The sequence below is a fragment of the Manis javanica genome, chromosome 2 (genome assembly GCF_040802235.1).
Source record: "Manis javanica isolate MJ-LG chromosome 2, MJ_LKY, whole genome shotgun sequence".
Lineage (NCBI taxonomy): Eukaryota > Metazoa > Chordata > Mammalia > Pholidota > Manidae > Manis > Manis javanica.
Window position 1 is genome coordinate 160,691,025 of NC_133157.1, and position 26,790 is coordinate 160,717,814.

Below are 26,790 nucleotides of genomic sequence, written 5' to 3' on the forward strand. Positions count from 1 at the left end.
AAGATTCAAAGTGTGGAAACCCTTAAATAACTCATCAACAAAAGGACCATATTGTAGTAATTTTAGTGGAAGCAGACATATATTCTGTGTTACACATGAGCCACCTGTTGAAGGAGAGGACTCTGTAAAAAGGTCAAGGAGACAAAAGCACAGGAGCCTTTAGGATGGGTCCTCAACTTAGTAAAAATAAAAATAAAGGTACTGTGTGTCCTGAGAACTGGCCCCTAAATTTTCTTTCTCTGCTTCAGAGTGGAGCGATGACATGTGTTCAAGGACTTTGGCCAAACAGTTTTTAAAGTTTATGAAGTGTTGAACACGACCTGATAATATTTAGCATGTTTACAAACACAATCTGAAATATTTACACTGCAGTCTATATAAAAACAAAACTGTGAACAGCTGGACAAGAACACTGTTCTACTCGCCGAACTTTTTTCCAAGTTCCTTGACACCGAGGATTGCCAATTGCTTGCCAATGGAGAGTCTGATTTCTGAAACAATATTTTGAAAATGTTAGTTACTCTAAAAGCAAAGCAAAGCAAATTCTAATTTACAGAACTATATATTGAAGTTTTTGTGTATCTTGTTTTTAAGAATGATCATAACTAGAGTTTTGAAGTGTATGACATTTAAATTTTTAAAAAATGATCACAAATTAAGTTTTCCCTCTGGGTTCTATCAGAAAAAGTTACTAATTAATCCCTATTGAGGAAACCCTTGTGTTGAGAGTAATCTGAGGTGACTATATTTGTTTCTCTCACATGAAGTGCTAAATGAAGGAAAATGGTCTCCTGTTTCATGTATATTTAAATTAGGTCTATACCAAACGAGCTCTTGTAATCCTTTCCAACTCTGATTCCATGATGAAAAACTGGGAGACATAGAAGGAGCAAAGCCAGATTATTGAAATTATTATTTTTTTAAAGTCACCAGATCCTTGCCAGTGTTCAAAGGCACTTTATAGGTACAATTAAAGTGTAAATTAAAGTCAAAATAGAATGAGGTATTCAGAGAAATATTAAGTCTAAATATTAATTTTCCATTTGATAGCAGGTCTTACTCATTTTACCATTCATGTGATATACTCAATATGGAGACAATTAGGCAAAAGTGACTAATATAAACAAACTTGAGTTATTAAATATTAAAACATATAGGAATAATGACTAACTGGAAAAGTCTGTATTTTACTTTTGAACCTGTACCCGTTCGACCTGACATGCTTGGAACTGCAATCTATGTGTGACCCAAATTGGTCTTTGTCCAATAGCTACCAACATGGTGAAGTCAGCTCTTCTCTTAGATAGGAATTTAGGGTTACTGGGCTTAGCTGATAAATGAGTTCAGGACTGGGACAGATTTTCAGGGTGAGAAAGTGTTTTCAGGGTCAGTTCTTTTGAATATAGAATTCAAGATTCTATAGAATTCTGTAGGTTTGTAACCCTGCAAAGCTGAGCCCCCCACTCTCTCAGTCATGATTTCATGACTACCCCACTAAGCAGTAGTTCTGAAACTTCAGGGGACATAAAATCAGCTGGGCAGGACTCAGCAAACTACAACCCATAGGCCTGATCCTGCCCACAGTGTTTTGTGTAGCCTATGAGCTAAGAATTATTTTTATGTTTTTAGACAATTGAGAAGAAATCAAAAGACTATTTCATGATACAGGAAATAATATGAGATTCAAAAAAATTCAGCATCCATAAATACAGCATTATTAGAACAAAGGCAGGCTCATCTGTTTACAAAGAGCTTATGGCTGCTTTCCTGCTACTATGACAGCGTTGAGTAGCTGTGACAGAAACCATATGGCCTGCAAAGCTGAAAATAAGTATCACTATCTGCTGACCCCTGACCTAGGAGATGGTTAAAAATCCACCTCCAAAGTTTCTGATCCAAGTGGCCTTTAGAACACGGCTTGGGAGACATCAGGTCTTGGGTGGTCATTTGGGAGCTCAGTCTGAACGCCAATGTCCAAATTCATGGATTCATCTCCGGTACAGAGCCTCTGAGTCCCACAGTGTGAACAGGGCCCTGGACTCGAATTGTTAGGAGTTTCTCCTTAGTTACCATTTTGATTCCCAAATCTTGCCTTGATAATGTTACAGTATATGCTGGTCAGCTGCTCCGAACACAGAGGACAGATCTCTCCAAATGAGTATAAAGAAAAGATTTTCTACCAATTTCCCTCCCTTACCCATCAGAGTCCAGGCCATCCCCGGAACAACGAAGGCTCACAGAGTTCATAGCTGGAGGCTGGCAGTCGACACACACTGTGTACCCCTCTCGGAGATACTGCATCCATCGAGTCAGAGGGCGGTTTTCCATGGCACAGTGGTGTGTCAAAGACTCTGTCTTGAACTCCATACAGTACCTAAAGCAAAACAAGGAACAATTTCACTTGATGTAAAGAGAGATGTGGCCTAATGCTATAGAAAGTCCTAGAAAGCCCATGATTCCCCAAGGCATGTGACAGACTGGAGAAGGCAGTGCCTTGCTAACACTACATAGGTGACCTGTCAGTTCCAGAATGCCTCATAAAGCTTCCCATTCGCTGAACTAGGACAATGCCCAACTGACAACCAGGGGAAACTTTTTGCTTTTTTTCAATCCATGAGTGAACTATCTGGTCAACATGAAATTGCCAAAATTTGGATATCCTGTATCATATTTAATCTGACCACTAAATTGTATATAAAAGCACATTTCAGTAGGGAAATAGCATTTAGTAAGTTTGCTGGTATTTTAAAGAATTACATAAAATAAACTAGAACTTGCTGAGCCTGTGGGCCCCAGGAGGACTGCTCCTTGATGCCCAGGCCAGCACCTGTGTTTTCTGCCCCCTCCCCCACAGGGGCCTACCTTGCACTTCCCACCCAGCTTACCTGCCCCTTCGGGGACGATGATGATGAGATGTGACTCAAAGTCAAGCCTCAAAGTTATATTGGGCATCACAGATAAAAGGAAGTGGGAAGCTGAGACATGGTTTTCTGGGACAAAGTCAAGTGTCACTTTCTACTAAGCATTGGAAGGCCTCCGGGGAACATCCACACATGGGAGAATACTTTAGAGTCTTGTACTTAAAAGCAAAGCAATTCCAATTCTTCAGGAAAGCAAACAGAAAAACCCCGAATGTGGCATTTTGGGTTCTAAGCTACAATGGTCTAGTTTCTTATTTAGAGAATTATGAGCTGTAACAAATTAGATGGAAAGTGTTTGGAGATTATGCTTCCAAGATCTTTCACAATGACAGGCCATTTATTAGGTACCTTCAGGTATGGAGGTAGGAAATTCTGTCTTGCTGCTTCTCATTCAATCAGATAGCCTAACCCATACATCTCCTCAATGATATTTTCTCATTAAATTCTCATAACAATTCCATGTGGTAGGCCTTAATCTCATTTTTCAAGAAGAAAAACAGAGACAGAACAACTTATCCAAGTCCTCAGGGCCAGTGAATGGCAGAGTGGGGATCTGAACCCAAAACCACCTGTGGCCCTGTGCTGAGGGTAGAAGAGTGGATTTCAGGTGAGCCATGGAGGTTCCTCCTTCCCAGCCTGGGCCACTGGGTCTTGATAGACATTCTCAGCCTGAGGTGTGGGCCACTTCTAATCCACCAGACAGGTGGTGCTGGAGCCCATGGTCCCACAAAGACTATACCGAGGAGCACCCTTAATACAGCTGATAAAACGATCTGTCTAATAGAGCATGTTTCTCATTGGAGAGCAGACCCCAGAGACAAATAAATCTCTATAGCCCCACAAAAGCAGGGAGGGGCAAGTACTTTCCCAACTCTGTGGTCATGTTTTGCCCAAAGTCAATGAACACATAACAGGAAAACCCAACTCCCCAAGTTGACCTTTGTGGGCTGACGTGGCCATACAACTGGAAAAACATAAGTTAAAAAAACAAAACAAGACAAAACCACCACAGTACCCAGTGTCCTCTGTGTCTGTAGACCAGTGCGGAGAGGCAGCTTGTCTCGTTCTCTCCTTGCTGAAGGCAGAGGCAGTGATAAAGGCAGGGACTGAAAAGGGAGAACAAGGGTGAACACATGGATCCTAAAGGATTCGGAGCACTGTTTCCCAAACTTGGTTTCAAACCTGTCTAAAGCCTTACATTTCTAAATCCAAAGGTGTGTGGCACACACCATCAAGGGGTGGGACAGTGTCCCCAGAACCCAGTTTGGTAAAGAGCTGCATCACACGGACAGGTAGAGAGGGGAGCTACAGGCCTTTGACAAGCAGGCTTGTCTGCAGTAATAAATGACACTGAATAGGAAGGAAAGGGCCCAGAAGTAAAACCAAAAGGAAATAGTAAAAAGATGGGGAGGAGACCCAGGAGACAAGGAGGGGTAATAGAGAAAGGGAGAGGCCAGTTTTAAAACTAAAAGGAAGAGAAATAGAGAAGGTAAAGATGGGAAGAACAAAGTTAATAGAAGGGAGAGAAAGAGAAGGAGGAAAGGGGAGTGAAAGAAAACAGAAAAGAGAGAAAAGGGGGATAGAAGGAGGGAAAAAAAAGCCAGAGAGAGAGGAAACAAGGAAGGGAAGAAACAAGCAGCAAAGGAAGGGAGTGCTCCCGGGTCTCCAGGGAAGGATGCCCAGAGGCTCACCACCTACCTACAGCCCCTTCCCTCCCCCTGCCCGCCCCCACCTCAACTCTGCAGCTCTGGATGGAGGAAAGAAAAGGAGCCAGGACTTCTGCCCTCCACCTCTGCTCTCTTTTTTTCACTGTACTTTATCCTTCCATTTCATCTCAGCCTTTGGGGCATCTTCTGCTGTATATACAGCACTTCGTGCTAACCTCTTGATTCACTCTGCTGTCAACTCAAGGAACACAGGGTTTTGCCCTGTTCATCACTGACACCCTCACACATTTAGCCACTTACTAACTGTATGTGCGGTGAACGAACAGGCCGATGAGTGAATGAATGAAGTCACAAAATTGCTGTAAGGAGCACAAGTCCTATTTCCTCAGGGTCTTCTGCCCTTACACTGAGCCTTGCTGCTGAGATGGCTCAACAATCCTCCCTACCTTACATTTCAGAAACTGGACTATCCCGGGAAGGGTAGATGCCAGGTAATGTCTTGTGCAATGCCTAAGTCATCACCAACATGAGCAAAATGACATGCGGGTAACCAGTTGCAAAATAGATGCTTCACGCTTTCACGTTCATTTTACCTGGCTCCTTACTGCCACAAGATGGCAGCCCTAATTCCTTTTTAGATTTTCTCAATGAGTCATTTTTTTTTTTTTTATTACTAGGAACATAAGAGAAGAGTGGCCTGATATCTGGCAGCTGCTTTCTCCTAAGAGCTGCAGGTGTCGATTGAGAATTATGTACGCCGAGCATAAGCCCTTGAGTCCCAGCTCTGTGTCTCTTCCTTACCACATCAACATGTTTCACTGTTTTCCAGAGAGAGCACGTAACTCTTACTAAATGTGATTAGCTTTTGAACTACCTACCAAAATCCACGGACAGAATCAAAAGGCACAAGTGAGTGCATGTATGTTAGGATCCTCCTCTGCATCTCTTAGACCTGATCATCAGCAACACAAACATCTAAAGGGTTTAAATTTTCCCATGTACTGTTTTCTTTTCTGTTCTTCTGTCACATTTATGTGTTTATTCATTAAGTAAAGAATGCATTTACTGCTAAATCCACATAGCACTATACCAGTCAAACTATAAACTTTTCAGGATCCCTTTAGCTCAAACATTTATTTGATGTCTTAATTTGTACTACACATACTGTTGCAAAAGTTCAAAGGAAATGCACTTAATGTGTAGCTCAGGGGAAAAGATGAGTTCAGGAAGTAGAGAGCAAATACATGAAAACAGTTTCTGACATACACTTTTTAGGAAAAGGTCTATAATAAAAACAAAAGCTAACACTTAGGCCCTTCTAAGTTTCCAGGCACAGTGCTAAGCACTTTCATGTGTTAATTCATTAAATTCTCACAATGACCCTCTGAGACAAATCCTATTATTTTCTCATTTCACAGATGAGATTGTGGCCAAAAAAAGACTAAGAAATGTGTCCAGGGTTCCTGTGGAACTATGGCAGTGTCAGGCAAAGTCTCTGAGACCTTGCATCTGCTGCCACAGTAAAGCCTTTATTATAATGCAGACTAGAACATTTCATTATTTTCTGCAGCGTATTTCCATGAATTACTTAAATTCTGCTCCACTTTCCCTTTCTGTCCCTCATCATTGTCCTTAAGTGGAGTGAGATCTAAGAAAAGGGGAAAGTGAGCCCTCTGCATTGTATCCCCGTGAGACATGGGTTGAGGGAGGCAGAGCTGAGACCCAGGTGTGCAGGACCAGGGCCTCAGTGGGCCGGGTAGGATGGTTCCCTGTGTTGATGGCCTGCTCACCACAAAAGCTTTACAAAGAGGTTTTCTCATCAAGCTGAGGCTCACAGAGGTTAAATGAAGGGAAAATAAATAGTAAATGACTAAGCAGGGACCACAACACAGAAGAGAGCTTCTGATTTTAAGACCTAGCAGCCAAGTTCCATGGCAAGCCTCTGCGCTTATGACCCGTCATGAAAGCCAGCCAGTAACCCTAGGCCTCCTCTCCCGTCAGCCCCCTCCAGCCCTGACTGGGTTGATGGCACAGGCTGCTGAGAGAGCACCCTGCCCCCTTGCCTGAGTCTTCAGGAAATAGACTCTGAGCCAGCACCATTTTTAAATATCCCCCACAAATTTAATTTTCATACTTAAGAATGGTAAATAATTTAGAAAATTTTTGTGCTTTTGTCTAGCTTCTGCTTATGTGTGGAAGCACATAGCCAGTGCCCAGGACAAAGGCTCTCAACAAACACCAGTGCCCCCTCCTTTCCCCTTCCTGGCAACAATATTCAAATGTAATGGATTCTTTGTTAAGAGGCCATTTGCCAACTTTTCTGGTGTCTTACCAGCTTGCCATTGTTCGATTTTACAATTTCCACTTCTAAAAGCGTGGCACCACACACAGTTACTTCGAACATGAAAGTATATTAATTTGCTTTGAGAATTTTATGAAGTCCTCTGACACAATAGGGTGTCACAAAAGCAGGCTAAGAGCCAGTGGTGGATGTAGTGCAGAAGAGAAGAAAATGACAGTTTGACAAACAACACTGGCCTGGAAGCATATAGTCTATATCACTCATTGATCTTCTTTCAGGAGGAAAACTCACATAAACAATTGTTAATATGTGCAACAAATACAATCATGGCTTTTTGGATTTGTTTTTATGATAAAGACATAGTCAAGATATGCATTAAATGAAACAGGAAAAATGCAATAGCTCCTTGATCATTAATTATTAGAGAGCTTCAGCGATCATGTTTCATTCTTTGGCCTCACAGGACCTTTAGCTCTGCTGACAACAGTTGACAGCAAAGCAGTAGCAAGAGGGAAAACCCCACATTATTTAGAGCCACAAGATCCAGGCTTAAATTCTGGCAGTCCTACATAATCACCTCTCTGAGCTCCAATGTCCTCATGGGTAAACCAAGGGTCATGATACTGTCCTCCTTAGTAGGCAGAATAATAGCCCTTAAAGATGTCCATATCCTAATCCCCAGAAGCTATGAATATATTATGTTAGTTGGCAAAGAATTAAAGCTGCAGATGGAATTAAGGTTTCTACCTCTGCTGACCTTAAAATGGGGACATGATCTTGGATTATCCAGGTGGTCTGAGTGTAATCACAGGAGTCCTTCAGAGTCAGAGAAAGAGGATACTACGAAAGTAAGACACCGAGAGATACAGCATTGCTGGCTGTGAAGACCAAGGAGGCGGCCATGAGAAAAGGAATGTGGCCAGCCTCTGGACACTGATGAAAAGGCCATGGATTCTCCACCAGAGTCTCCAGAGAGGAACGCAGCCCTACTGACACCTTGATTTAGCCCAGTGAGATTTATGCCTGACTTCTGACCTCAAGAGCTGTTAAGATAACGCATTTGCTGTTTAAGTCACTACGTTTGTGGCAATTTGTTACCTCTAACTCTGACATATTGACAAAAGGCTGTACAACACACCCTTGGTGTTTTTCTCTAGGACAAACTTCCTGAGAGTGAAATCTCTTAGTTTTAGCATCCTGTGCTATTTTTGGTAGGCTGAGAATTTTCCAATTCATCAAGTCCTATTCCCTTAGGATTAAAAGGTTCCTCTCTCCATCCATCTCTTTGCTCTTCCACTTTACTGTAAGCAGCAAGAAGACCAGGCTGTACCTTCAACACTTGGCTTGAAATTTCTCAGCTGAATATCCAAATTCATCACTCGAAAGTTTTACTTTGCACATAACTGCAGGACACAATTCTGCTAAGCTTTCGGCCCCTAACAACAAGGATCCCCTTTCTTCCATGAAAAGGCAAGGAAGCAGACTCTGCTGAGCCTTCCCAAAGAAACACAGCCCTGTGGACCCCCTGGTTTGAGGTCATCGAGACCTGTTTTGGGCTTCCACCCCACAGAACTGTAAGATGATAAATTTGTGTCTTAAGCCACCAAGTGCAGGGTAATTTGCTACAGCAGCCACAGAAGACTGATGCAACCTCTTCTAGGACTGCTATTAAGACTGAATCAAAGACATCTGTGAAAGCTCTCTGCAGCCAAGTGCGAGGCACAGGCGAGCTGTGCAGTAGGGGCGAGCTCTGCGAGTAGGAGGTCTGGGGGGCAGGGGGCTGCAGTGACAGTGACCATCCAGCAGGATCGGAGCCCTTGATGGAGGCAGGCGCTCCCTGCTCCCCAACCCATCTGAGCATCCTTCCATCCATCCCAGTGCTCACTCATCTCCTGAGTTACACTTAGCTGTGCTATGTTACTTAAGTTTGCATCTCCAAACCTAGCAGAGCACTGGCATGTGGTGGGTGCTTGGTGAACCTTAATGAATGGAGCACAAAAATGAACACACAGGCACTGGGGTGAAATGGGGACTCAGGAGAATCCACTAAAGTGGATTTCCATGTCACTGCCTCTCATTCCCCTCTATCTCCTCGAAGTCTGTCATTTTCCAACGTGTAGCCCACAGAACATGAGTGATTTAGTGAGATGCCCCTTGGAAGAAAAGGCCATTTGAAAAATAAGGTGGGAAATGAGTCTATATCCTATCTCCCTCCTGTAGAATTAAAATGCATTTTAGCTTAAGAAAGCCTCTGAGAAATTCTTTGGTAGAGAAAATTGTCTGATTTATGCCACATTTTCCTGGCTAAACACCTTTTCTGCACTATAGCAACTTCTGCCTTCAAGAAAGTGTCCCTTAAGTGACATGATCCAGCTACGGCTCCCGGGGGGCTGAGGAAGAACCGAGTCTGTGCCTGGGCTACAGCGGGGCTGCACCCTCAGTGGGAGCCGGACCCCTGGAGGCCTTGCCATAAGCAGTGCCAGGCCCAGCTCCAGTGATTCCGACCCCTGGGTCTGGGTGGGGCCCAAGGAACTTGCATTTCTATCATGTTCCCAGGTGAGGCTGGCACTGCCGGCTCAGAACCACACTTTAGGAGCCACCAGACTGGAATATTCAAGGGGTCCTGTCCTCCCTGACCAGCCCGTGACAGGAGTCATCATTTCCAAGACAACCCAACAGGAAAGGAAATCCGGGGGCCCCAAATCAGGGCTGCAAATGCCAGCAGCCCTGCCCCAAGTAAAGATTCGCTCCTCTCTTTCCAAACTAGATTTTACTTTAGCTTATTAGGCAGAGAGGCCACTAAAGACAGGTATCTCCTGCTGGCATTATATGAAGTCACCAGTATGAGAAGACTGCTGCTCCTGGAATTCCTAGAGCGGTGTGCCCAGTGATGTGGCTTGCAGGAGAGCCAGCCTGTGGCTTTGCCCAGTCAGAGAACAAAGGGCTGGGATCTCTGGAAGAGCCCCCGGGACAGGGTGTGGGCCATGGCTCTGTGCCTTCGGCTCCTGCTCCACAGCACCCTCTCCATTAATCTTCCTGTCCCTGTGCCTGTGACCTGCCCTGTCCTTTTATACAGAGATCCAGGGCTGGGCAGGGGTCTGGGACAGGCTGCACAGCACTCAAGAGTCAGATGCACTGAGGAAATACTTTCTAGCAGCCAAACCCTGGAAATGAGTGGAGCAGCTGCTTTCCCTATACATTGACTACAGGTTTTAAGAGTCGTCAAAAAAAATCAACAATCTTCCACAGCACCTTCCTCCTTGAGCCTTTTCTGTAGTGCTCCTGCAGAGTGCACGGCAGCATGTGATCTGGTTCTAGGACGGCTTCTTTGAGCACTAAATCATTTCCCTGGGAGCCATCTCTATGAGGCCCGTGCTCTGCCTTTCCATTCTCCAGTTCCCCAACAGAGCCATCTTTTCAAATCACAGATCTGATCACATCGGCCCTGCAGAGACCACCACAGTGGCTTTCCAGGGCTTTTAAGACAGAGACCAGAATCCCAAATAGAACTCCGAGGTTCTGCACTGAGGGGGTGTCTGCCCATATGCCCACCCCTCAGCCCCCTCTCCGTGCTTCTTACCCCTTCAGCTCCTCAGATGGGCCTTGGGCTTCCCCCAAGAGCCGAGAGGGCCTCTGGGTTATTATTTCCCCACAGAAGAATGAGACCTGTTAGCTACAAAGCCTACTGGCACTGAAGTCAAATTTTTAAACATCCAATTAAAAAAAAAAAAGTCAAACAAGCAGATTTTTATCCATTTGGGCCTGGCCTGCCCTGGATATACTTGAAACCACACCTAGCCTCTGCAGGCCATTGACACGCTAATGCCTTGGGGTCATAAGGCCCAAGCTGCTACTGCTCTTCCCCTTGCCCTCTGTATCAGTCTGATCCCAAACTCCAGGCCATGCAGCTCAGCTGACATTACCTGGACACAACTCCTGGCAGGTTCCTCTCCTCTCCTTCCAGATGGGGGTCCCACACTATAGCCTCTGGGCTTCCCTTCCAAGCACCAGCCAATAAAGCTTCTTGGTTGTTCCTGCCTCTCGTGGTCATATGTTTTTCCTAGATCAGCCTGCAGATCCCTTGAACCCCCTATACGTGACTATGTGGTTCCCCACACTGGTTCTCTGACCAGACAGCTCTACATTTCCCAGCCTCTTCACCACATCCTAAGGGAAATCCCACCCCTCTGTCACCCCTCTGGTTCCCCTTTTCCCCCATAGCCAGGGGAAATCAGCTCACCACACACACTTCCTAGCTCCGCACAACCCCCACTTGCTTAGTACGGTTGCCCCAAATTGCAGCTGTAATTGTCTGGGACTGATGTCCCAGTATTATCTGATCCTCCTCCTCCTTCCTGGTGCTCCACTGTGCTCTACATGATAGCAGGCTCCATGCCCACTTTCTCACCATGGTAAGCCTGGTGCCCAGCCCAGTGCCTGGCATCAAGTAGACTCTCAATAAATTTGTGTGTGTGGAATGAAAAAAGGACCAAAATGGCTTGCCAAGGGTCATGGCCTGAAATTTGTGAAAAACATATGATCTTTGCTCTCCTGAGATGTCACTGTTTTGCCCTGTCAGATTCAATCCAGATCAACACATCAGTATTGGCCCTTTCTGCTTATTTCTTTACAAGCTTCACATGGCTCAACCCCCTGGCCCCTCCATTGGCCCCTCCACAACCAGAACGATCTTTTCAAATCACAAATATGATCCCATCAGCCCCCATCCACTCAGCTGGAGAGGAGAGGCGAGTGTTTTCAGAGAACCGTTTTATTGTGGTTTAGGAATTTATAATTTTTATACTCTCTTCACACGAGTGTGGTGAGTGCACATGACCAACTGGGAATTACAGTGTAGGGTGACCTAGAATCATACTGGATCTCTCTATCCTGCATCTATCATCCAGTGTCACCAGCTGATTGAGTCGGTAAGAACCACAAGTCACACGTCCTTTACACAGAGTGGGCTTGCAAGGAGGAAGGGCCCCCGCTGGGTCACAAACACAGCGAGGGAAGGGCGAGTTGGGAGGCATTTACTGGCTTACCGCCAATTCTCTTCTCGGCATTTCCTGAGCCTCCTATCTACACTGGACAGGCGGGCGTGCTCCCTGCAGCGCATGGAACTTTCCCTGCCCGACACTGGAGCTTTTATGATACCACGAGATGGAAAGGCATCAAAGACCACCAAGGCATACGCCTCGAAATCCCCAGTACCGAAAGAGCGCCCGCAGTCCTGGCCCTGCGGCGTCGAGTACTCCAGGCAGCCGGCTCTCTCCTCCAGCAGCGGGCAGGGCGCCCCGCCGTTCCGCGGCTCCTGCTGCACCGGGCGCCTGCGCACGCGGGTGGTCGGCTTGCAGCGGTCGGCGCAGCCGCTCCAGGGGCTCCACTCCCCGACCACGCATGGGAGAGCTGAAAAACAGCACACCTGAGTCAGCCCGCCGCAGACAGGCTCCTCCCCACGGGCCCGCACCGCGAGGAACACACCGGCAGAGTGGCACCCATCTGACCCTGACTCCACCCGCTCCGAGGGCCAACTGGTAACCGGCCACCTCCTGGGGGCGGGCAGGTGTTCCGGGGTCATGAAGGTGGTCTTGGCCAGGGCCACACCTGAGTAAGAGGCTGAGGCCTTCGGGTACTTCCTCATTCTCCAGCCTTCGATCAGATCTTTGCTCTCGTTTCCTGGAGTTTAACTTTATCCTTCCCTGCCCTGATCATTGTTATTGTAACAGTTATAAATATTCACTGTAGAAAACGTAAAGGGGAAAAAAAGTATAAAAAAGAAAAGATACTTCACCCACCAGTAATCCCATCAATTCTTACCAGCAATGTGTCTCTGTAGTAAGACAGGGCTTAGAGCCACACCTGGGGACCTCTATACCATAGGCCTCCCCTGGATGGGCTATTCGCTTCCTCCATGGCCCAGACTCATCAACTCTGAGAGCTGGACTTCTGACACGAGCGCCAGGGGCCACAGAGGGGAAGGGTATTCACAGTCACCAGGAGGCAGAGCCAGGGTAAGAATCCGGCTCTCATCAATCCCAGGCCATGACTGTAGAAGCAATGTGGTGGCACATTTAACATTCCCATTTACAGTCTTAGGGGTCTTTTAAAAGGACTGTAATGAGTTTTTAAATTAAATCATTTCAGGACTTGACATTGGATTGTAAGAAAAGACAAAGAACATAGAACTTATACCTCTGAACTACAGGCCAGAATTCCTTCTTCCCCACAAACTGTGACCCACTTACCCCATCACCCTCATACTTTCACATTTGCGGAGTCTTCACCAAGAAAACACCCTATTTTCTTTGAAATCTTAATTCAGACTTCTGACAGTTTGCACTAAAAAATTCATTTTGGGTCTCAGCACACTCTAGGGTCCATGGCTTTTGGAAGATGTATCGTTTGCCAGCACACAGCCACCCCTGACATGAGAAGGTCACACACGATATAAACATCTGTCAGTACGTCAACATTTTCAAACCCTTTTGAAACATGCTTTTATTAATCATCTAAAAACCCATAGGCAGCACATATCAATGGCCTAGAGAAGAAACAGCCACGGGAGAGCTCATTTTCAGTCTCTGCCAGGCACACATGTTCTGGAAAATCGCTTCCAGGTCACTTCCTGCTCTTGTCATCTCTCCTTATTTCTCCTCTATTTTCATGATCCCATTAACCGGCCCACAGAACCAGAAGGCACAGCCTGCCAGGCTAGGAGCTGGTGGAGGACTCCTTCTGTCCTTAATTCTTCCAATAATTCTCTTCCTTCCCTTGAGTCTAGCTAGTCTTCCCTGATGTGTTAGATTTGAACAAAACTTAAGACATTTAAGAAAATAAAAAAACAAACACTTGTCTCAAAGAGTAGTAGCACTGAACATGCTAAAATAGGATTTTTCTGTGGCATTACTCAAAATTTAGTAGTGTGGTCTTGGGTTACACTCAATACCTATGGTAGAAAATGATGCTGGAGAGAGTTTTCTGACTGAATTAAATCTCCCAGTATTTCTCCAACGTTTGTGTCTCATGTCCAGTGTTTACTTATATTAATTGACTTATAGTTTAAGTCCTCAAATCAGAGAATCATTGAATCAGTTGGTTAAGGTTTGTCTCCTTGGCAAAACGCTATGTCGTACTTTTCCAGTCCATGACTTCAACAGGCTCATAAGGAGAATCAGAAAGTTCTGGGGCCCTTAACAACATCTTGATGGCTTCATTGTAAGACAAAATGGAAAAAAAGGTTCACATAAAATTATACAGGTAAAAAGGTGTTCCACAAAATATTTTGGATTGGAAGATTGATCTGAGATATTTATTCCTATTCTGCACAAAAGATTCTACTCTTGATTACCTTGTGAACTACTATTGTTTGGATTGCAATTTTTCATAGATCACAAGGGGTCTTTGGTCACGGAGGTTAGGGGAAGCATGGGAATTTCTGACTGATTTATTATCACAAGTCATCTATTACAGCTACATGACACAAATTTCCTTTTGAACTATTGCATTAGTATTCACATGTATACCCAGCATATCAAAATATTCTTTCTTAGTAGCAGACTTTCTCAGTGTTCACATTTCCCAAGCATTACTGGAGAAATGTTACCTAGGGAGTGGCGTGATCTCCTCTGACTCCAAGCTGGTCACAGCTTCTCAGTGTCTTCATAGGTAGGATTTGATGACATCATCCCACCCCTTTTAGGGGAAAGAAGTCTAGATTTAATGGGTGCCAGGAAGCATGGCAAGATCTTTCTTTTCCTCTTTGTTTAAAGCTCAATGTAATATACAGGTGGAGTTTCCCCAAAAGCAGACCCTGAGACATGGATTTGAATGCAAGTAACTTATTTAGAAGCAATCCCAGGAAGCACAGGGGAATGCAGACGGAGACCGCGCAGCACACATAGAAGAAAACAGAGACACAGGCACTTCCTCTGGCTCTCAGCTCTCTGGGAAGTGCGATAAGGATAGAGCCAGTACCCAAGAAATTGTCACAACCTTCCTGATGAACCAGCTCATCCCCTTCCCTCAAGGGCTTTCTCGTTATCGGATGTCCCTACCATGGCCACAGGAGGATGGCCAGGAACAGAAAAGCTACACGTTTCAGTAACAGATCTGCAACCAAGAGCTAGGCACATTTTCACATGTCCTAACAGGGACACCCAAGTACAGTTACCCTGAAAGATATATCACCAATCTACTTCTGTTTAAAAAAAAGAGGCTTTTTAAACTCCTGAAATGTTTTGCCATTAAATTGGAATAAAATCCAAACTCCCTGCCATGGCCTACCTACCAGGTCCTGTGTGAGTGGGCACTGCCTGCTCCTCCACTCGGACCTGGAGCTGCCCCCCGCCACTGTCTCTGCCCCGACCTCTGGCCACGCTGGCCTCTTCAACCCCCATGCACACCAAACACTCTCACACTCTGGAACCTCTGTATGTGTGCTCGCTTTGCCAGGAATGTTCTACCCACACCAGGCCTGGCTGGATTCGGCTCATCCTGTAGGTCTGAGAGTCCTTCTCTGGCCAGTGTATCTAAGTTCCCCTCCATCCCCCAACCCCAACATGCACTATGAAACTACTTCCTCTCAGAGCTTGTGGTCCCTCCTTCTAGCATTTCCATAACCCGCAACTACACATTTTACATACGTTTAAAATTGTTTAGTTTTTTATTTCATGCCTAGTGTGCTTGGCACATCCTACATGTTCAATAAATATTTGTTGAATGAATGAATGAAAGATAAAGAAAATAAAGAGAGTGAGAGAGAAAGGGAAGGGAAGGAGGGAGGAAGGAGGGAAGAAATGGCATTGGGTAAGTCGCTCCTCCTTCCTAAATGATGCTCTGCAGTGAGGCAGACTCTGGTCTGCCCACATCATTAGCCAAAAGCCCAAGCACTAACCAAGTCTGCAGAGTGGGAAGGAAGGTTAATGGGAGAGCAGGAGCAAAATCAGAAACTCCTGCAGCCTAGAACGTGGGGAGCGGTGCCTGGGCCACCGCTGTCTGGCTCTCCTGGCAACAGGGCCCCAAAGGGTCTTGTTTTCTCAGCTTTCAGGTCAGGTAGAACCCAGCTCCTCCTGGCAGCCTCATGTCCTTCAAATCCTTTTTAGTCCATTTATATCTCCTGCCAGTACCACATCTTGAAAGTAACAAGCTTCTTCAATTTTATTATCTGTGGTATGAAGCAGTATTTCCCTTTATTTGATCCAAATCTTCCCCACTCAAGAATTTCAGAATCAGGTAAAAAAAAAATCTACATTTATCTTATCAGAGCCACTCATGGGGCTTACTGTCTCAGGAGATCCCCTTCCTTCCAGCACAGACTTTCCAGGTTGATAACTCTAGCTTTTGGACACATCTTTCTGTAGATGCTTCCCCTCTCAGAATTACTGCTGGACTTTCTCCAGGTCCATTCACAGCCTCAGTGCGTGTGGTGACCAGGACTAGACACACTATTCTCAATCTTTAGGTGCCAAAGAGCAATTAAAAATTTCTTTCTAATGTTTTTCTTGATGATGCCAAATACACACACACACACACACACACACACACGCACACACACATGCACACACACACAGCAACAAACATTGCTGGCAGGCAGAATCCTTCATTCCATAAATATAGTTTGGGTTCTTTCTTCTTAACATACAGTCTTGTTCTTCTTTTCATGTAGTGTCTCCTTGGTTAATCACAGACACTCAAGCATATTCCCCTTTGTGATCTGGCTCTGCCTGCTTGGCTCATTGCCACCTAAAAGTTGGAGGCCACCCACGATCAAGTGCTTTCTCCCTCATGTTGTTAAATTCAAATAGTCCTGATCATTTCTAAGGAAATATTCTTTTTTCACTTTACTCACAGCAATACCATTTATGCACAGCTTGTTTCTTGATGTCCTATGGAAGAAACCCCTTTACACACACTCACACACACACACACACACACACACACACACACACACACACACACACATCTCATGGCAACACAATTTTAAATGTATGTCATCTGTCTTTTTCTCTCTTCTTATGTATACATTTTTGCAAGGACCCTTCTCTGAAAGAAATTACATTGTTCCAGTGCCTATTTACCCCCTCAAAAAGCTCCAATAAAATGATCAGGTGTTTTTTTCCTCTTGCAGAAATCATGTTATCTTGCTCCCAAGAGGCTTTTTTTTTTTTTTTGAGTCACTAACTGGACAAGTTCATGAAATGCTAGCAAGACAATGAAATGGATTGCCTTGTTAGAAAAATAGAGTTTTATATACCACACAAGCCCTGAAAAGAAAGGGGATACGAATCAATAAGATAATGATGCTTTTTCTGGGTAGTAAGTTTCCAGGTGAGTTGTTTTCTTCTGTGTATTTCTGTATTTCCCAAATTTTCTGCAACAAGCATATATCTTACAGTCAAGGATGGAAAACATTATTTTTTTAAGGACATGTGGCTATACCCCAGATGGCAGTGCTCTCTGAAGCCACAGATGACATCCCCTGGGTAGATGACTGCTCACATTGTTCTGATAAACGTCACTGAGGGCCACCATGATAGTTCTCACTATGGCAAAAAGCAGCCTGATAACACTTTTTGCCCTTGAGGGGCACATGGTCCCTGGAGAGAGAGGGCTCACTCAGTCTACCAATATTTATGTGGCACCTACTGTGCAAAGCACACAGCTTCTCTTCTCTTTTAACACATCATTTCTCCATGGGCAAAATCACATTTAAACATGTTATATCATGTAGAAACTCTGAATCCAGAGTTCCTGGGGTCAAATCTTGCTCCATCACCTATTAGCAGTGTGACTCTGGACACACTATCTAACCTTCTGGTCCCCTGATTACCTCGTCCGCAAAATGAGATCAAGGTGAGGAATAACCCTGGTGGGTTTTGAGAGCCAAATAATGCTAGAGCAGTGAGGCGCCCATGAAAGTGCCTGGCATGGAGTGCATGCTGGGTCAGCGCCCATAGCTTTACCCTCCTGGATGGCACAGCCCAGGGCTGCAGCCAAACCCTGCAAAGTGGAGTCACATCAGATACTGGCACTAGGCCCTGCTCTCTTTTTCTGCAGAGACAAAGGCAGTGGAAGCCACATGCTGTCTTTTGCACTGCAACTTTCTCAATCCCTATTGACTGTGACATCCTTCCTCTGGATGAGTTTTGGAGCCCATATTTTAAGCATGGTGCCCCCTCTCCCTCCAGATATGACAACAGTAGCTTTTGGTCAATTGGTGTTCTAGAGTCCCCATAAATCTAGAAGAGGAGGTGGGCTCACACAGACAATTCAAGTTTTGTTCTGCTCCACTTGGGTTAATGATGACTCTTTCCTGACATTGCTCATCAAAGATCTAATGAAACCCATTGTTTCTATGATCTTAGAAAGCAGCTTCTAGGAACCCCACTAATGAACCAAACGGGGGGCACTGTGAGCCAGATAAACAAGCCTTCCATGAAGTTCTTGAGGGCAGGGTGATTGGATCTCTCCCCCTCTCCTCTGCCCACCCCTGGTCAGGCATTGCCAATGGAAACTTTTTCTATCCTTTTTCGGGGGGGAGGGTGTTATGGGGATGTGTAATTGGTGTTGAAATCCATGCCATCATCATAATGAGATTTTCTGAGATAACTAGTTTAAGAGCAGATAATTTTGGTGATTTAGTAATTCTATACATTCAGTATCTTATTTTTATTTATTCTGAGTAAAAAAAAGAAACAAAAACTTTCTATTCAAAAAAAGAAAATCCAGTATCTCATCTCTTAGTGATAGTAAAAAAAAATAAAGCATTTATCACAAAGAAAATATCAGAAGGCATAGAAATATGGCATGTGTGGTTTTACTGACACAGTTCTATTTTTTGCTCACATTTAATATCATTTCAGCCCCAAAGGTTCCAGGCAGCATCAATAAGTAACATAACATTGAGTAAGAAGGAGAAGGGGCTCTGAGAGGCAGAATGGGTCTATGTATATGTAGTCACTGTGGGACTCTGAGCTGCTGAAACTTGACTTATCTAGGAACAAATTTAGCCATGAATTGGCACCAACAGATGTGGCTGAATGCACCTTGAATTCAGGCAGGCATGAATTCACATTTTGCTCTGCTGCTCATTCATGTTAATCAGGAATGGGACCACCCTCAGCTCCTGCATCTGTAAGATGCTCATACAGGCCAGCCACACTTTTTCCAAAGCCTGCTTGTCCAGGCCTAAGGAGACTGAGCAGCTTAGATCTGTCATGCCCTCCAAGCTCGCCCTCACTCCGAGGCATGCAGATTCAGTCACACCAAGTGGCCAGCTTCCAACTGTCTCTTTTTAGATCATTCCTTCCCAAGAAACATCGAGTGCAAAAAATTTACCAGCAAGGAGCCTTTTCAGTCCAATGTCTGCTTCCACTTAGGCCTGCAAGGTCCTCTGCGACTCCCTGGGGAAGGGCATTTAAGGTCCTGGTATGCTCCTTTCAAAATCTATCAGACTCCGTTCCCTTTTCCAGCTCTGGTTCCCTGGTCTACTGTTCACAGCTTTTCCCTGAGGCACCAAGTTGCTGTGATTTCTTTTGAGTTCTTCTCTGCGATGACTTACCCAAGAAGTCCCCACTCTGACAGCATAGCCTCTTTGTTTTAATATTTGTATCTCCTGGATCAAAAATAGATAAAGACTGAGGATTCTGCAACACCTCACAGCTGGGTCAGGCCTCGCTGGAAGGCCAGTCTTCTTGTGGTGCTGGCCTCCACTTTTGCCCGTTACCCCCTCTGTGCTTGGCTCTCTCCCTATCTAACTGTGCTCACTGTCCTGTTCACCAGGTCAGCCTCTGGGCCCAGGCTAGCTTCTGGCACAAAAGGCTGACACCCACAGAGAACTGCTGAGCTACGTGACCCTAACCTCCTAGAATTCCCCTTCCCCTTCTAGAGACTTCTCACTCATTCTCCAGGACTATGCTTGCACATTACTTCCTCTGGGAGGTCTTCCTTGAATTCCTTGCATCTTCTGATTTTCTCCTCTCTAGCCTCGTGGATTCCTTATTTTGGCACTAAACGTTGAGCAGGTAGTTTTCCACGTGTGTTTCCCTGCTCCTCCATGAACTTGTAGCAGCAGAAACCGTGTCTTCCTCTTCTTTGTATCCCTGTCCTTACCACAGATGGGGCACATTACTGGACTACAGGAATTCTGTATTTACCTTTAAAATGCAGGTAAATCCCTCATGAGGAATGCTACAATCAGAGAAACTTTGCTTGAGGGATCGGAGGCAAACAGGACTTCAGGTAGGACGCTGCACAGAGGCCACTGAGGACGCCTGGCCTGAGGGCACTGTGCTCCCTAACTTACTCCCTAACTTACTCACTCTTCACCTTCTGTCAGTAGTAACATACCAGGGCGTGGGCACAGGAAAGAGAAAGCAGCTTATCAAAAACATCAATATTCACAGGTAAATCATTAGCTTTTAACCAGGGTCAAAAAATCTTAGTGCTTTTCAATTGTATTCTTTCAGTGGCAGGTCTGGGTGACCATCCTGTGATGGGCCAGTGGCCTCTTCCAGCATCTAAAGTCAGAGGGGGTGCTCCTCGCCACCAGGCATCCAGTTCCAGGGGAAGGACACGGCCCTGTGGGTTACTCTCCCGGGAAGCTGCTGAGGATCCCACGCACAGGGATCCTTATGCCCCAATATATGTGCGGCTTTTGGGGTGATGAGATTGACAGGAAGCAGGGTTACTTTTACTTCTAGAGCTGGTTTCGCTCTGGTACACCTTGTTCTTCGGGACTATACTCATCATTTCTTCCTTAGTCATTTAATTTAATTAAATCAACATTTACTGAGCCTTTACCAGGAGCTGTGGTAACTGTGGGAAATTTAAAGATGAAAAGATCGACCCTAAAGGAAAATCAGCAAGATTAAAACATAAAAGGAACCCTGAGATTAAAATCTTTATCAGGCAGTATCAATGAAATAGAATTCAAAACAAATGAAACACCTCTTAGGAGGAAAGGGCCGGGCTATGTGCTGGAGTCCAGAGGTGAGGACAACTGTGGGCCCCGAGAACTTGTTCTGCATAAGTTAAGTGCCGTCCCAGAGCAAGTCCTTGGCACCAAGTGGGATGACTGCACATTCCTCCCCTGAGCACCCCCTCACCAGGCCCCTAAGACCCCTGAGCATTTACAGGAGCCTGGCCCAGGGCCATGCCCCTTGGGACCTGTTAGTGCCATGTCTCCAGGCAGGAGGTGGCCCTACCAAGCTGAAGTTCCAGAATCATAGAATTCATCCCCGCAAAGGTGGCCCGCATTCGTCTGGGAGAACAGAGGGCTCCAGCCCCTTCCACCCAGGCTCTGGCGCGGGGAGGGGATTTGGAATTAAGCATCTAGTTGGAGAGGACTGGGAGACCCCTGGATGGAAGGGGCTAGGAACCTAAAGTGGAGAGTCTGGGTGCACCGGGATGGAGTGTTGGAGGACACTACGACGGAAGGGTCTGGGGTGGGCTGGGACAGAAGATCTGGACCCGCCGGATGCATGGGGCTGAGGGTCCCTGGCTCCCACGGTGCGGCTGGTCCTGTGCCCTTCGGCTGCTGGCGAACGGCCGACCCCCACCCTCGGCCCACCACCCACCTCGACATGCCCTGGCGTAGTCGAAGCAGCAGTCCCCCGTGAGGCGGCAGGCTTGGTCGCAGAAGCACGTCCCGTAGACCCTGTCCAGCCTCCAGCCGCGGACGAAGCAGGCGGGGTCCCGGCCGGGGCAGCAGCGCCCCACCTCGGCGCAGCCGGCCAGGGCCCCGGGCCACAGCCGCGCCAGCGCGCACAGCGCCATCCACAGGGTCCTCATGGCCGGCGCTGCCGCGGCGCCGACGACGCCACAAACCTTCGGGGCAAGAGTCGCGCTCCTCCGAGAGCGCAGCCCCGAGCTGCCCGGCCCGGCCCGGCCCCGCGCGCGCCCCCGCCCTCCCGCACCGCCCCTCCCTGGGCCTGCTGCGCGCCGGGCGGGGCCGTGGCTGCCCCTGCCCAGGTGGGGAGGCGCCCGCCCTCAGCGCGGGGGGCCCCGGCCCCTCCCCGCGGCGCCCCGCCCCGCGCGAGCCCCCCCACGCCGCCAGCCCGCGGGGCCTCTCCGGGGAGCCCGGAGCAGCAGGTGCTCGGGGATCCCGGCGGCCCAGCTCATTTCCTGGCTCCAAACTCTGCTTCCTGACTTCTAGGGACCTGTTCGCCAGCCAGTGGGCATTTTCACTATGAAGCCTGGGGACGAATGGCACTGGATGCGCGCCGGTCACACTGACTTTGCCCTGAAAATCCATACTGTGTATTATTTCTGGGACACCAGTCCTCGGCGGGCTGCGGAGGCCCCTCGAGAGCAAGAAGATAAGACCCAAGAAGCATCCTTTGCTCGGTTGCATTTCCTAACGGGATTTTCCCGACCCAGGAAAATGCCACTTTGCTTCTCTGATGAGGCAATTGTGGAATGTGAAGGAAAGGATAAATAAAGTATAAAGGGTGCCCCGCTTTCTGTTACAGCAATTTCCCAAAAGAAACCCTGTTTAATGATATTTTAGAAATAACTTCCACTTTAATAGATAACTTGCCTGACTTCTCACACACATTTTCTTAGTCCTTTCTCTCCAAATATATTACATTTTCTACACCTCACAGTTTTTGTTAATCAAAAATTATCCTGGCGGTTTCACTTTATGTTCTTAAATCATTAAAATATTATGGTTTTTGAGAGAAACCAGGAATGTAAAGCTTTCCATATCTGCAAATCTAAGATTTCTAATTAATTTCAGCAACTAAATTTTCCTTTCTCATACAAAAACTTCTCATAAAGGAGTATTCTTTACCCTTTAGAGAGAAAAATAACAAAAGTAAAAACAAACAAGGAACAAAAAAAGGCTTTACTGGAAAAGTGGTGGTCAAACAATAAACAAAAAATAAAAATGTGAAGTGAAAAAAGATTTAATACATTACAGAAACTGTATCTTACAAATTCTAATCACACATAAAGTTTGGCCAATGTAGAAGACAATCTTTTTTCATTGTCCAAAGAACACACACTCTAAAAACAAAAAGACATTTTTTTCTTTGTGATATTTACACAAATAAATCTCAGGGTTGGAAATTTCTTTTGCTTTTGTTTTCTCCTTTAGGTAAGTCTCTCTTACTTTTGCAGTATAAACAATACTGTATACAGTTTTTATTTTTTATAATTTTAGTTCTTGGTAGTACTAAATAACTTTGTTAGCAAATTATACCTTCTGCCTTTTACCTGTGTTGTAGGTTTTATTAGCAGCTTTGTACTAACTCATTCATGTAATTTCTCAAGGCTTCTTCCCGAAGGTTATCTGCTTTATGGAATGCCTTGAGCTAGAAACATACTCTGTAATGCCATAAGAATCTGGAATTGTTCCAGAAAAATATAAAGGGAAACTATCCACTGACAAGTTCATTTTCAGGAATTAAACATTTGAAATGAAGTGAGACAGATCATAGAAGAAGATGACCTATGGTTTCAGAAGATTAAAACTTTACAGTAGTATCCCCCTGTCTGCATTTTTGCTTTCTGACACTTCAGTTACAGGTGGTCCAGAAACAGATGGTCCTCCTTCTGGTGTATCATCAGAAGGTCAATAGTAGCCTGAAGATATGTCACAATGCCTGTGCCATTCACCTCACTTCATCTCATCAGGTAAGTATTTTATCATCTCACATCATCACAAGAAGAAGGTGAGGACAGTACAATATGTACAATAATTTTGAGACCACATTCACATAATTCTTATTACAGTATATTGTGATGATTGTTCTGTTTTATTATTAGTTATTGCTGGTAATCTCTCACCATGTCTAGCTGATAAACTCTATCATAGGTATGTATATATTGGAAAAAAGGATAGTATATGTAAAGTTCAGTAATATCCATGGTTTCAGTTATCCACCTGGGGTCTTGGAATGTACCCCCTGAGGGTAAGGGGAGACTCCTGTAATGCCAACTATCTGCTCAAATACCTTTTTGGTTCATTCCCCTTTTCCTTATGCCTTGACAAAACCAAACCCAAAAATCAAAAACAAAAAGTTGGGAGCCTGTTCTCAGGAGCTTTGTGTCCTGTTCTGAATTCTGTGATCTCTGAAGAATCTCCTCAGTGTCCTCTTCTCAAACACAGAATACCAAACCTTTTCAGATTGCTGTGAGGTGTTCCTTAAGGAAGGAGGTGCTGACACAAAGTGGGTGCTAAACATCTATTAATGTCCTAATGTTCAACCCACTCCCACTCCATAATTTAAGCCTAAATCCAAGTAAAAGACAAACTCAGAATGTACAAAGCAGGGGAAAGTATGAATTTAAAAAGAAGAAAACCTTTAACAAATAAATGATTACTACGTTAGTGCCAAACATAAAAGGGAGCTTGTCTTTGGTAAGTAACGTTGAAAGAAACTCATAATCTCAAGTTAAAGCTTGCACTGTCTTGAAAACATGAAGATAAAGATCCCCTAGCAGGCCTTAGCAAAGGAAGCCCTTCCTGAAGGACTGGGCAAAGTCGGAGTGGGGGGACACTGACATTTAAAGCAATGGAGTTCACATCCTTACTGGAAACAGGGTGCCGTCAAATGTAACAATCAGCCACTTTGTTTTCCATGTCCTGGAGATGTTTGGAGAACAGAAATCATCCCAGTGATCATGTGGGTGAATATAGGAAGTAATCACATGCACCTTAAAAGACACCCTTTCTTCTGAAGTGTTGTCTTTGGAAGCTGTCCAAGACTGGTAAACTTACAGAGGGGAACAGAGGTCTTTCTGTTCATCAGATTCCAGAATGCAGTAATTTTAAAGGACATCCACATATATGACCTCATGGAAATTGAGTAACTGTGAGGAAAATATTGGCACCCCCATCTATCATACTGCAGATGACAGAGATTAGACATGTAGCTAATTAGTGACAAAATGGGCTAGAACTAAAATTATTCTTTCCAAAACACTGCAAGGTTCTTCCCATCAAAGTTTGGTGGTGGTAGTGAGACAATAATGAAAAGACAAGTAAGTTTAAGTGCTATCCTAGCTACCATAACTAACATATGGGGGAAATGAAAATATAAATACTTTCCAGAAAGTTTGGATACATTTAAAATGTCAGATGGATAGGGAGTTATTAAAGGCACCCAGAATGCTCTGAGGGTGTAGAGGAAATCTCTTAAAGCTGACAAACGGAACAGTTCATTCTTAGGCATGTTTTGGGGCATTTGTCAGGGGCAGAATACTGCATTGATGCCGGTAACATCACATTTTGTTAAATATCAAACACCTCTGTAAGATTCAACATCATTTTATGTAATACTAAGATACAGTATGTAAGACCTAAGGAAAAAACACTGTCAGTTAAAGTATGGTACAGACCTGCACAGGAATTGCAGAATTGTCTTTGTTCATTTGAGCTGCCAAATACCATAAACTTGGTAACATTAAATAACTTGCCCAAACTAGAGATATTCAAACCTATTCTGTGCAATTTCAAGAAGTCTACAATTTTTTCTACTTAGAACTAATTATATAATTAACTGGATTTGCATTAAAATTTCATAGGCTCTTTATGATAAATATCTTGGCTGTGTGACTTATAAGCAACAGAAATTTATTTCTCACAGTTTTGGAGGCTGGAAAGTCTAAGATCAAGGTGCTGGACAATTTGGTGTCCGGAAGGGCCTGCTTCCTAGTTCATAGGTAGTGCCTTCTTGCTGTAACTTCACATGGCAGAAGGGGCTAGGGAGCTGCGCAGCATCTCTTTTATTTATAAGAGTACTAATTTCATTCATGAAGGCTCTGCTCTTATGACCTAATTACCTCCAAAAGCCCCACTTCGTAACACATCACCTTGGGGATTACATTTCAACATATGAATTTGGGGAGACATAAACATTCAGTCCACTGCAAGAATGGATCTCAGTTTCAGAGATGTTAAAATATGAGAAAATGGGCATCTTAGAATTAATGAAAAGTTGAAAGATATAGAACTTTCTTCATTTTACATTTGACAACATCCTTTTCAGATAATCCTGGGGGGCAGATATCATTAATTTTCTCATTTGGTGGAAGGGGGAGGTTCAGAGGGCCTCAATGGCCTTCCTGGTATTCCCTGGGCTCAAGCCCAGCCGTCTCTGAGAGCTGCTCATTTGGTTGCAGTCATTTGATTCCTGTGGGTTAGATGCTACTCCAGGCTGAGGACCAAAAATGGGTAAAAAAAAGTCCTTCCTTAAGGAGTCTGAGGTCTAATGGGGACACTAGATATGTAAACAGTAATCACAGTGCATTGTGATGAGTGCTTTTCTAAAAAGGGTGGTGAGGGATGTCTGAGATACTGACGCTAGAGCTGGGCAGGCAAGGGGGAGATTGAACTGTAAGAATTCCTAGTTAAAAAGACTAGGAATAGTTAAAGAAAAAATTCTACAAATATGATTGAATCACTATTAGTCCCTGTACTTTCTTCCTGGAGAGATTCAACCACCAGGAAAAGCTCAAATATGTTTTGGGAAGGCCCTGCCTTGATAGGCTGATACTTATTTAAAAATGCCAAAGTGCAGGCAAGCATCCAAAGATACTTGTTTAAGATTGTTGTGTGTCATGTACCTTGAGCAGTTCTTCCCCTACAACCTAACAACATGCAGTCAGGGACACCACCTACTGAGGTGGGTGCTGGCAGCTTTGTATCTTCATATCAAAGAAATAAATGTGGAGTGGATGGAGGTGGTAAATTCATTGGTTGCCAATAAAACATTCATTCTTCCCTTCTTTTTCAAAGAGCCCCCAGATTTTTCTTTTTGCAGAGAGCATCCCTTCCCTCCATCATGTGACAGCAGCTCATTTTGGGTGGCTTGACCCCACTCCTAGCTCTAGAGAGGGGCTCTGAGGGTGAATTCCATCCTCAGTCTATGGGCCAGTCCAGGGATTGGTC

General features: G+C 45.0%; 1 protein-coding gene and 1 long non-coding RNA gene across 2 annotated transcripts; one reads left to right on the forward strand and one right to left on the reverse strand.

Annotated features, from left to right (window-relative positions):
- Positions 1-47: 47 nt before the first annotated feature.
- SBSPON (somatomedin B and thrombospondin type 1 domain containing) lies at positions 48-21,801 on the reverse strand. Its single transcript, XM_017640804.3, has 5 exons — positions 21,470-21,801; positions 12,105-12,299; positions 3,937-4,027; positions 2,198-2,374; positions 48-491 (listed from the first exon to the last, which is right to left on the reverse strand). The coding sequence occupies exons 1-5, from the start codon at positions 21,681-21,683 to the stop codon at positions 374-376; spliced, it is 795 nt and encodes a 264-aa protein (XP_017496293.2). The 5' UTR covers positions 21,684-21,801; the 3' UTR covers positions 48-373.
- LOC140847937 (uncharacterized) lies at positions 12,294-23,382 on the forward strand. Its single transcript, XR_012128251.1, has 3 exons — positions 12,294-12,427; positions 20,061-20,132; positions 22,048-23,382. It is a non-coding gene; the product is annotated as an uncharacterized lncRNA (long non-coding RNA).
- The last annotated feature ends 3,408 nt before the right edge of the window (positions 23,383-26,790 follow it).

Bases quoted from the DNA above. Each gene is read 5' to 3' on its own strand.
- SBSPON (XM_017640804.3), bottom strand. From the start codon at position 21,683: ATGAGGACCCTGTGGATGGCGCTGTGCGCGCTGGCGCGGCTGTGGCCC. The intron at 12,300-21,469 runs GTGGGTGGTGGG...GCTGTTTTTCAG, and splicing joins CTACGCCAGGGCATGTCGAG to CTCTCCCATGCGTGGTCGGG. The intron at 2,375-3,936 runs GTACTGTGGTGG...GTTTTGCTTTAG, and splicing joins ACAGACACAGAGGACACTGG to GTACTGTATGGAGTTCAAGA.